The sequence below is a fragment of the Falco peregrinus genome, chromosome 5 (genome assembly GCF_023634155.1).
Source record: "Falco peregrinus isolate bFalPer1 chromosome 5, bFalPer1.pri, whole genome shotgun sequence".
In the NCBI taxonomy this organism is placed as follows: domain Eukaryota; kingdom Metazoa; phylum Chordata; class Aves; order Falconiformes; family Falconidae; genus Falco; species Falco peregrinus.
The window spans coordinates 33,130,235-33,142,840 of record NC_073725.1 but is presented as its reverse complement, the minus strand read 5'-3'; the positions used below and the strand labels follow the sequence as shown (position 1 = coordinate 33,142,840).

Genomic DNA, 12,606 nt, shown 5'->3' with positions numbered 1-12,606 from the left:
ACCTTGCCCATCTTCAAACATCCCTCCAGTCTAGGACAAAGCCCTACAGCAAGACAGTCTGCAAAGCTGCTGTATCCAAAACTGACATCTCCAAAGTAATTAAAATTGGTTTAGGAAAAAAATGTGTTTAAAATGAGCCTGAACGAAGTGATCTGTGTGCAGCTTATTCAGGAAATAGGTATTAGTGAGCATTTTTATGTTTCTAAGTAAGAAGCCTTTAGCTGAAATAAGTAACATGGCTTAAAATTAGGTCAAGAGAAAAAAGAATATATATTCTCAGGTGGGTTTTCACTTACTCTAAATATAAGTTTCAAAAAAAGAATAAAAGACAGACATAGCTGCACTGCTTTTCTAGAACTTGGAAGTAGTTAAACTTCCAAACGTACAGTCTCTCTCTTCAACTTACGAAGTTACCTGATTGAAGGTGGTTCTAAAACATTTAGGAGGTCAAATAGTGTGTAATGGAACTATTTCAAATCTTTTTTTCAGGTAAAGCCCCGTATCTTCACACTATTGCAGAAGAATTAGTTTCTCCACTCCCACATGCACTAACTGCAAAAAGGTTCACTTTAAAACTTGGATAATTCATATTTTACTTTATGTTCTATAACACCTTAAGAAGTACAAGTGTTATGCACCATTTCATTGGTTTTCAGCAGCACACTTGGAAAAGCATGTCAAATGAACTGTTTCTCTGCATAGTGAGTTAGATGCTTTCATACTCATGTCTCCACTCAAGACTAAAAAGGGAGTGATTTTTTTCCCGGTTAAAATGCACATGCACAGACTAGAGGGCAGCAATAGCCAAGGATACAAATGTGTGAAGACAGCTGACTTTTTGAATGTTCAATCCATGCTAATTTATAGCAAAATTTCTTCTCCCACTTCATCCCATAAGATACTGTTTTAAGTTGTTCATGTGCAGTGATGCTTCTGTCAGATTAGTTTAATAGTCAGGAGCATGACTGTAATCACAACAGCCATGTGTGCAATGTGTGGGTTTCTTCATTACATCCACCTGCTCAGTCCATATACTTATGAATGTTTCCTGGTATCTCAGAAGACAGTCATTTCACAAATGCCTTTTTTAATTCATTTCAAGCTTCAGAAATTTTAGGTTTTACCACCTTAAAGAAAATTTTAAGTGAAAAAAAAAAAGTGACTTTTTCCCACAGCTTTGAATATTTAAGGATATTTATTCTACATTTTCTAATGTTTTATTTTAAAAGCATGTTACAAACTTGATTTTGTGCAAGCTGATCCAGAGCGTTTTCCCCAGTCTGTGCACTCAGGAACAATCCAGGCACTGCAGGTAGGAAAAAGATGAAACTCTACCCTCCAAACACCCATAATAGGTACCTCTAGCAAATGCATGTCTACATATAGAGCCTCAAGAATGCCAATGTTTTATGTAAACCCTCAAAGCAGGATTTGCGTGATACTTAAGAGGAATATTAACTGTGCTGGCCCCTTTTCCCAATCATAAGAAAAGATGACTAGCAAGGAAAACGGAGGAATATGGTTTCTTTTTCACTTTGTACTGGGGAGCTTGCCAGGCCTCTTCATGGTGGAAGCCTGAGAAAAGATAAACAGTGCTGAGAGGAGATGGAATTACCACCTGAATGCTTGGTGTAAGAAGTGTCATAATAGTGTCAGCTCACGCTTTCAGGAATGCATATGTCATGATATTTAAAAGATATATTGGTATATCAGAAAATTTCAAAAAGATTGCTTTCATACACATATGAAGCCCTAATAACAACCATAGAGGTCCACCTCTCCCAGTATCCTGCGACAAAGAAAAGCAATTACCAGGTATTTACAGAAAACCTGTAAAAATCATGGCAAGTGTATACTGACTTTTCTGCTGGTATCCTTCTATCATAAAAAAAAAAAAATAAGCTGCTTATGTCTTGAACTATATTTTGAACTCAGATCATGCAGCTTAATTCCTCACCTATAGCAATGAGACATGTCCTGTCCTCTGCTACATCATATTCCCACTCTGAGGCAGTAGCTCGAAAGAGCCAAAAATCCATGGCCAACCACTTTGTCTGCCATACAACTTCCTGGCAGATTGGTTGTCATCGTAATTCTTAATAACCTCTGGCATTTCACATATTTAGAAAATCTATTCACCTGTAAATGTCTTTTGGATATTCAGAAATTAAGATTAAGTGAGAACGCTCTAGTGGCTTTCCTCTTATTTCCATCTTCCAAGCTCTTCATGTTATGGAGATTTTTCAGAAAGTCACTTATCTCACAGCTTCTAAAGTAAAACAGAAGGGTCTTGTTATCTCTGTATGTGCCACAATAAATTTAACAGACTAAATGAGTCAACCTCACTTCATATCAGGACATTATTCTTGCCAGTATACAAGAAATCAGTCTTTCAAACAACAGGAACTTATTACGAACAATAACAACCTGAAAACAATACAAGAAGGCTCCTATAATTTTATGGGACCCTAGACCACTCCACGTCAGGAAGCCTCATTGCAGCTGAGGTAGTTTTCAAGCGAACTTTCTCAACCAAAATATATATTTACATTTCAAAACGAAATGCAACATTTTGGTTTGCTTAGATAGACGGTGGTCTTCTACAAATTTAGTGTCCTCTCAGAAAATTAAATGACACTTGGTAAAGGAGCACCTCTTATTTCTGAAAAGTCAGAGAAAGGTAAAAGATACAGGTATAAAAACAAGCATACAGAAATAACAAATGGTGTCGTTTATTTACAGTGGACTTGGAAGGCAGGGAATGAATCATAATCACATGAACTCTATTTATTTTCAATTCATGTTATGCTGTCTGCAGGTATTATACTAGAATCATTCAGAAGATAGAACAGAAAATATGACAACCAGCTATTGCTTTTGCTATTTTTGTGAGGCAAGCAGAGTCAGCATTTTAATATCCTGCTCTCCCAAGCCTGTTTAAAAAAAATAAGAAAAAACACCTGACAGAATGGCAAAAAATGTTTTCTCTAAAATTCACAAGAAGAGAATATATTTCTCTTAATCACTGGGTATCAATTCCCTTTGCAATCAACACAAGCTGTGACACGAGAAAGAGCAGAGCCTCACTCAGGCACTTGACAGTTCCCAAAGTTTTCTATCTTTCACTGGGGTGGAATTAAATTTGTTTCACGCTGGATAATCAATATAGTACTGAATTTCTGGTCAGATAAGAGAGTGCAAGGACAAGCCTAAAAACCCACCAGCACACAACCCTCTCCCTCTGCCCCTCAGATGGAGTCTTTGGCATGTAAAAGAACATTGTCATTTACCATATTTCTAGGGGAATACAGATCTTCCCAAAAAGAAAACTTTGTGTCTCTGACCATATTGCCAGTAACAAAAGTCAGACATAATTTTATTATAATGACTTTCCCATAAATCTGAAATACTTTAAATCCAAGATTATATCAATATACTATCAATTCTTAATATAAAATCTGCTGAACAAGTCCATTCTAATATACCAACTTCAGACAAATACATTATAAAATGCAGATGAAAGGAGCACTTCAAAGGCAGGAATGGGTCAGATAAATAAAGATAGCACTATCATATGATTCCAATGCAACCTCCCAAAATGAGCAGTAAATGTAGATGGTGAAGAGACTGTGAGCCCTGCTGTCTTCACAGGCTTGCAAGTTCAAACTTATCTCCTCGTTCCTCATCAGCATTGCACTGGTGTCCAGAGCGATAATATCAGGATTATTATTGCAGACTACGTATATTGTTAGCAGAAAGAACAGGACTGGGGTTTACTGTTGCCTATTCCAGTCATTTTAACGGCATGAATCTTGAGATGCTACCTGCCTCGATTTGTCCATTCTGGGTCCTTATAAAAGAGTGAGTTACCTGCCTGTGCACTACCGACCGAGAAAATTCTCTCTGCTCTCTCTGAAGTCTCCAAGTTTCCCATAGATTCTGTGCTAGCCAGTCTGGCTTATGTTGCATATGTCCTCGACCACAGCTAAGTTGACACCATGACTACTGAACTGAGCCAAATTGTTTAGGAAACTCAACACAGCTCTGTTCTTCAACATGGACTGTTTCAGTGACCTCAGGCACACAGTCGTGGTGCAGGAGGTTTTTTCCAGAACCGAGTGGGTGGCAAACTGCATCATGGTGTAGGAAAGAGCAGCCAGAAACTTCTGAAGTCAGCTCTGCTGCCGAAGAAGTTGTTCTATGAAACTGTAAGAAAAGATGCTTACTGGGAGAAAAGTAAGAAGCAATGTAAGCCATGAACAGGGAAACCCACTTTTTAAAATTATACAAAACAGAATATGAGAAGTTCACAAAGCTTCGGATTATTGGAAATCTTAGAAAGAAAACCTCCTCAATATCCTCAGCTGAGACATTCTGCCACATACCTGAGGCATGGCCTTTTGAGGGACAAAACTGAAATGAGTTTTCAGGTTTTCTTCTTTGGCTTCTGACCCTTCAGAAGCTGGCTTTGGCCAAAATATCGGTCCTGTGGGGTGGGAGAATCTGTGGAACTTGGAGCCTATTTCTCCACAATATGCCTGGTATAGTAGAAGACTTATTTCTCATCCACCACAAACAAACTCAGAATTATTAAGAGACACGCCATTAACTCAACATTTTATGTAGCAGCTGGGGAATCTGCTGAGGATACGCTTATCAGTTGAGGTCTACTTTATGACCTCTGCACATAACTCAAACCATCAGCTCATATTGGCTCGGCCCGTTGCTGACAGGGACCATGTCACGTATCCCACAGGGCAGCTGGAAGCCACCAGCGGACAATGGGGGCAAGCGGCTGACACGGGCCGCCGCAGCCCTGGCAGAACAATGCAGCTGCTGCGGAGGTCGGCCTGCTGAAGGAAACGCGCTTCTCCCAGGTTGTCTGAGGGGAGGGACGCTGAAGCAATGGAAATTCCCCAGCACTAAAGGAGAACAAAAGAAGAGGTGTTGGAAGCTGCCGTTAAAAAGACACAGGCTCTCTAAATCTGCTGGCTGCCAGACTTGGACAGCTTCTTCCAAGGCCTGAAAGAGGAGAGGAGGGTCCCCTGGCTGACAGAAAATCACACTGCTCTGCAGGATGCAATCCCGCGGGGAGCACAGATTAAAAACTACTCCCTGACACTGAGGACCAGAGTTTTACAGGTCCCCACTGTCCCCTGTTGGGGCACAGGGTTGGGAGCGCAGCCGCTGCCATGGGCTCTGCTCAGACAGGGGGTGCCCCTGGGCCCAGCAGAGACCCCGCACCAGAGCCAGCCGCTCCACAGCCGGGACCTGGGCTCCACACAAGTGCGCCTCTTGTTTTTGCCTGGATCTGGAAGTCTCTAGATTTCCTCCCCTGATTAAAAGGTGTGGCTGCTAAAGAAATTAGTTTACAGAGCCTCCAAATTCCTTACTGCCGTTTTCATGTAGCTGCAACAGGAGTATCTGTGAGGCCAGGGCACGGGGAGGTGTGTGCTGCACCAGGGCTGGGGCTTGGCACTGCTCTGGGACCACCGAATCCCCCTCTCCTGCAAGAGTAACTCTGCAAGGACTCTGCACCTGGAGGGGAAGCTTCAAGGGTAATCCAGATATGATAGATTAAAATAACTGGTAAAAATCCCCCAAACCCACACATATCCTTCCCTGAAAAAAAAAATATATAAAACCAAAACCTGTGATTTTCTACAGCGTTCTTTTCTCCTTAGTACAGCCACAACGGGTGTTTTTACTGAAACAAAGGGAAGAGTTACATTGATTTATAAATTCATTAAAACACCAGGAGAAAAAGCAGTGGCTAACCAAGTACTCCCATTGACTGCAATGGCTGTTGGATCAAGCCCAGAAGAATGCTGGAATAACTGGTGAAACATTTTATTTTCTAACTTTTTAGTGGCTACTGCAAACAATGGAAAATACAAGCACATACTTAGAATAACTCTATCCTTTGCAAAATGAGATCACACCTAAAAATACTTCCTCTTGTTGCTGTATAACTTCAGTTTATGATAATAGCTATTACACACATATAGTGAAGAGGAAAAAATAGCTTCCCAAGTGCTGGGTAAAAACCTGATACTGTATAGTAGAGTTTCTGCTACAGAAGAAACTTTAAAATCTGTAATGACTCAGACGATTTCTTCAAATAGCAGAATGGACAATCCAATTATTGCATGGACAACATGAGATGAGATAAGGTAGTAAAAAGACAGGGCTTCGAATTATCACATTGTTGCTTGGGAGACAAGTAAAGCTATGTGTTGATGATTATTATTTTTATCAAAAATAATAAAGTATTAAGATGCAACTGCAAAATGAATCTGAATTTTAGTTTTCCAGTTTGAAACAATTAGCGCTATTATTTACATCCCCACACATAAGCCCACACAGCTTGAATTTCCTGGGATATACATATGCTATTAATTTTTAACTTTGCTCTGGGATCCAAGCCTGAATTACCAGGCCCTGTCACTTTCTAGTGCAAGGGTGTTTTGTCCGTTTATACCAGAGACTGTTTCAGTGCCCTGGCCTCTCAAAGTGCAAAGGTATTTTTCATGAGTTTACAATTTACTTTTTAAACCCACCTCCTACACTTAAATTTCCTTAACAACTTCCAAAGTGGCCAACTTTCGCAGCTGTGTTGCTGTGCTACAGATTTCACCATTGCTTGACCAGAGAAAAAAGCACTGGTTAAACTAAAATCTCCACTTCAAGTGATGTTCTACAATGTTGCATCAGTTCCCTGCCGAGTAGCTCAGACCTAACTGCAAGCAGTATTTCTGTAATCTGGAGAGTAAATTAACATTTATTGAATGCTCAGCACTGACCTTATTAACACAAGAGCAGTATTTTCTTATACGGTTTCCTCAACTCCATTACGTTTAGGCAGAATTGGTTTGGATTTTAATTCTAAAACAGCTAGCAAGATTCATTTCAAAGTGTGCAACCCCCTTTGAACAGAGAAAAACAGACGAGTAAATGCAAAGTTGCTGCACGAACAGAAATACATGCAATTGCTTTAGAGAGCACAGAACTGACCCTGCTCTCTTCTCTGCCAGTGGGAATTCTACCACTGACTCCAGTGAAAGCACAGCCTGGCTAGTGATTTTCCAACACTTGAAGGCAATTATTTTTATTTTAAAATGCAGGAATAGCCTCCTGCTCTGGTCCAGTTCTCAGCCTGAGGCTGTAGCCCTGCCAGCACTGTTAATGTCATTGTTTGCGAAGCATATTCCCAGTCTCGCGTACACCCACGCAGGGCTCCCAGCTCCCGGCCGCGATGTCCCCCCGGCTGCATTGTTCCAGGTCCCCCTGCTTCCTCGCCTCCCGCCCTGTCCCCCCACCATTGTTGTCCCCCTGCACCCACCCTGCATTGTTCTCACGCCTGCCTGCCATCCCCACCCGGGAGGGACCCTTCCTCCCTCCCACTCCCCGCTGCAGCTCAGGCTCCTTTCTTACCTACTTCCATATATTCCGCTGACCTATTGGCATCAAAACATTTTCCCTTTCTGAAAGCACATTACATAAACTATTGTCACTAGATCCCACCGCTTTTGCGAGCTATAGGCAGTCTGGCTTGAGAAGCCCAGACCAAAGCCTCTTAAACAACAAAAAGATTCTTACTTCATCGCTACGGACTTTAGATCAGGCCCAAAATTTGGATTGATAGAAGTGTTACTGTATTTTCAGATAGGATATACAAGGCTAGAACAAAAATATGTTGTCGGTATAGAACAGAAATATGTAATAAGACACAGGCACACAAGGGTCGATATTATTACATCTTCAAATATATGTGTACAGAAATGAGTGGATGATTTACATGGGCTTCCACTGTTACAATAAATAAAAGTTAAATCCTTTCTAAGCTGTGCATTTTCTCTTCCATGTATAAAAGCTAAAAGGGATAAAAACATACTTCTAAAAAAACAAGGCAAGACTTGCATTTATGTAGTCAAGTGTTAATTGCAGACAGGATTTCTAACATGACTTATTCATACATATATACCTATGCCCATAGATATATAAAGTATAGAAAAAATTTTATTCATTTACCAATTAAACAATGATTGAATAATTAAAAATATATTTTAAAACACATTTAGTCAGCTGTCCTTTCATTATTTTGGCCACCCTTCTTTTTATTACTCTCCATTTTGTACATCCATTAGATTATTTTGAAATACTTATCTATATACTATGCTGCATTTTTCATACAGGTGTGTAGGGATACTAACCCTTAATTTTTATGTACTCCCTATTTTTTCCCTGATACTTTACTTTCACTGTGGTACTGCTTTCAAATTGATACTCTTTTCACATAACCACGTTTATTATACAGATTATGATGTATAAACTGTTTTCCATGCTCAAAGTAAAAGTGAGTTTCTGCTAACCCTTGAGAAGAAAAGCAACTATGTATGCTTATAGTAGTTTAAGTATAGAAACAAAACTAAATACCTCACTTTATTAATAAATAATTCATATAATTTTTATTTTAACACATTAAAAGCTTGTTAAATCTTACCATGGCTTATGCGATGAAAGCAGTAGTATGCAAAGTCCACTCCCAGAAGTGTCAAATACCATGTCCATGGCGAGTCCCAGGGCAGTTCAAAGAGTCTGTACTTATCCCATATATAGATATAACTAATTAAGTCAACACTTCTGAATAAAACACTGAAACAGAGATCCAAAATGTTTTATCAATAATTTTGTCAACTTTAATTACATAATATTTTTACTCTATACTTACCATTTATCAGATGGGAGTCTTTTTGTAACACATATAAAGCCAGTCTCCAAGTTCTGCAACCTCTGTCAAGTACTACTATTGACTTCAGTGGAACCTTTGCTTAAGATCTACAAGGTTTTGAAACTGACCCTACCTGCTCATCACTTATGTTGCAGCATGCTCAAAGGCTGAAGCACTCCAGTGCTCTGCAGGTATTATTGTGTTCCTGTTCTTCCAAGATCTGGAGGAAAGCCATCCCTGCTAATTTACAAGGTAGAGGTGACTGAAGTATAGCAGCATTTATGCTCAAATACTAATGTATGACATTAAAATACCATGACTATTTCCACTGTAAGGAAGGGCATGGATGGTGACAGGACTTTTGGAAGCCACGAGATATTCAATCTGCTCTGCATATCACTTCACTTTAAAAGGGGATAAACACAGCAGGAGGAGACAAAGCCCAATGCCTTCAAAAAGAAGGGAAAGGGCAATTGATAGAGAAAAATGGCAGGACTGCCAGAAAGGGGGAGAAAACCCATGAATTTGCAAAGGCGGAAAAGCCACCAAACAGCAGTTTTTATTGCTGCTCAGTTCCTGGCTAACAAGGAGTGATCAACTACCCCCGACCTAACACAGATGAATGCTAACACCAGGAGAAGGAGAAAGTAGCTCTGGGATGGGCAGGCCAGATCCACTGGTAATTCTCCACAGCTGTTTAGGTTAATACAAATTTAGGTTGCCAAGATCACACACTCCCCGCAGTGCCCCACCACCTCCCACCTTGTTTCACTGATTCAGAGAGGGATCTGCCTCCAAATTGCTTTGGTTTTGCTGGTTGAGTTTTTGTACAGATTGGGATGTGTTAGCCCCAGTGTGACAGAAATGAGAGGCTGTGGACACTGGGGTGGCTCAAGTGACAATTGGCTTAGGTAGCTGAAATGGTGCCTCAGCTGTAGGTTGATGCATATTTAAACTGGCATTTTTGAGGAAGAGAGTTGTCCACAGCATGATCTGCAGCAGCCTCCTTGCACGCCCTGCCACTACCCTCCTTTGCCGTTTTGTGTTTGTGGGACTGTGGTGAACTGAACTGGAGCTGCCTCTGAAAATCAGCATGCAGAAAAAGAGTAGGGAAAAATACTAATTGTAGGAAAATCACACATATTCTTTTTTATGTATCAATGGATTAAAGGTACCTCAGTTTAGGGCCTAAGAGCCAGAAATAAGATTATCATTAGCACCATCACCTACACACAATAAAAACTAATCTAGTTCTTAGATGTTTTGCTGTTGGTATATTTTTGGGAGAGGGTGGCAGTATTATCAGCAGAACAATGCCTTTGTGCAAAGTTGTGAAAGACTTTAGAAATCTGTAAATCATATTGATGGTTGAAGGAAGACTAAGGGATTCAAATTCAGAGAACTACAAATGGGGATAGCAAATGTCACACCTGCAAAAAAACCACTTGAATAGAGGTGGTAACAAACTGCACATAGGTGTGTCAGCCTTGCAAAACCTCTGCTGAAAGACTGTCACAGTCCAACATCGCTTTTTCACTTTACTCTGCCCTTAAAGCTTCACCTTACACTGAAATCAGCTGAAAGTCTCCAGGCATCTCTCTGTCCATGTCTTTTCATACTTGTCTCGGTGACACTTCTGAATGATGCTTATTCCCAAACTTGCCTTTCCCCCCCCCCCCCCCCCTTTTTTTTTTCAGGTAGATTGTTTTTTTATATAGTTTATAGCATGAGCCCAAAAATACTTAAATTGGCAAAACTAAAAAAGGGCACGCTATACTTCTCCTCTTAAAGCCCTATTTCACACACCTGGAATATATCCCTGAAAACAGTCCGGCCATGCTCTATTCTTTTGGGTAGCTGCACTGACACATGAGGGAACCTCAGCAAACATGACTGTGTCAGCTTGCAAACCATCCCCCATGCTATGATGCTATGACTGAACTTTACAGCCATCTCCATATTTTTGCAGAGACATCCATTCAGAGCTTTTTATTTCTGGCGTTAGCACCTCTTTCCCACAACAGTGTTTTGGATAAGGCTAGAAGGAAACATCTTAATCTTCCCACTACTAGTTTCTCTATTAACAAGGAACAAAATCAGCTGAAAATCCCAAGCTCCCGATACTAGCCTGCAAGCAGAACAGTATCACATCCACCATTTTATCGCAAGAAGCTGAAGCATTACAAGGAGTTGTTGCTCAGGAAGAAAAGAACAAATGTGTTTTCCCCAGCCAGCTGCCACACCTTGCCTGCAACTAATTCCTACCTTTAGCACAATCATCCCAGTTTTTCTCTTGCAAAACACAACAAAACCCATGAAGTTTCATTTCAGCAGCTGGCAGATGAAGAATTTCTCTTGACTAGCAACAACAGGTGTATCTACCACTTCAAAAACAACTTAGCTATGCCCAGAAGTTGGACTGTACACACCTGGAACATGTTTAATTTTCATAAGAGCTGTGTTCTATAAATATTTTTAAAGAAGATTATAGGTGTCCAACCAGATTTTTGCAATTCACCTCACGAGGCATCTGTAAAATTCAGTATAAATTCTCAATCCCTTTCAAAACCGGTCAGAAGGGAGCTGATTTTATTCAAACACAAAGAAATGGGCATTTCTTAACATCTTTTCAATGGCCAGGAAATTTAAAACACCTCTGGCAACATAGAGTATCAGTTCTTATTAGGTACTGTTTTCTTACTTTATTCTTTCACTTTTATTAACATATAATGCCTTTGCAGTACATCCAAAGATACGTGAACTGGTACATTTCCTCCATTTTTTATCAGCTTTCAGTATTTCACCCTTGAGTCCTTCCCCCCCCCCCCCCCCCCCCCCCCCCCCCAGGCTGAGGCCAAGGTGTAAAACTTGAGCTAACCCTGCAACACATTTTTTATATATGTAATTTGCTGTTCATTCTTTCCTTCATGCTTGAATCACAACTCTACAGCACATAACACTAGCTGATTAACTGTAATTAGAGTAATCCATCATATCACTATGCAGTGCTGGAAAAAGAAGAGCTGCTTAGCTAAATATTTTTTAAAAAATTTACAGTGTGATAGATAGGAAAGTCCAGAGCTTGCTTTCAATTATAATTCTGAAAGTTCAGCTGGAGTTTTAAAGGTTTATATTGCCCTTTTTTTCCTCCCTCTAGTTCCATTTTCACTTCTTGCAAATACTGAAGAAAACTTAAAAAACCTTTCTTGTCATTTAAATGTTAGGTTTTAACCATAAATATGACAGAAGCGGATAGGTAAGACTTTTGTCATCCAGTCCAGTCCTCTGCATAAGGAGTAATAAATCCTAGAACAGATAGACTGTACAGAAAACCTTATTACATACACTGCATAGATTTCTCGGATTTTGAACATTTCTGTTGAAGATTTTCTTATTATGTACAAAGTATGCACTTAGGCAACTGTTTGGACTTTGAGAGAGAGATCTCATCCCCTTGTTTCTAAAGTTCATACATACTTTACTCAAAGGTGATAATATTTGTTTTAATAAACCATTTCCCCCTCCTCCTTCTACTGGGCCAGATTATCAATTCCTCTAATTAAAAAAAATCAAAGGAGGAAATTCTGGGAGATGAAATCTCCACAAGGAAATGAAGATCTACTTATGGTAGATCCCTATGGGATAATGAAGGAGGGAAAAGGTTGAGGAAATTCAATTGGAAGAAAAAGCAGCTGCCCATTTCAAAGCATACAAAGTCCTATTTTGCATCCTCCAACTCACAGATCAGCCTTACAGCCTGAAACCAAAGGTTTAGGAAACCTCTTCCATGGTGCCCAGGACAGTCCCCCAAAGGGAAAAGGGTCAGAGACAGTAGCTGTTAACAGTCTCTCTTTTGAGCATGAAGGAAGATCCGT

The 12,606-nt window shown here is 40.0% G+C and overlaps 1 protein-coding gene across 1 annotated transcript in view; it reads right to left on the bottom strand.

Moving 5' to 3' along the window:
* Nucleotides 1-12,606, bottom strand: part of AGMO (alkylglycerol monooxygenase) — a 192,031-nt gene that overhangs the window by 163,215 nt on the left and 16,210 nt on the right. The window contains exon 3 of the mRNA XM_055805891.1: nt 8,504-8,655. Within this exon, the coding sequence (XP_055661866.1) occupies nt 8,504-8,655 (152 nt within the window). The remainder of the gene's footprint in view (nt 1-8,503; nt 8,656-12,606) is intronic.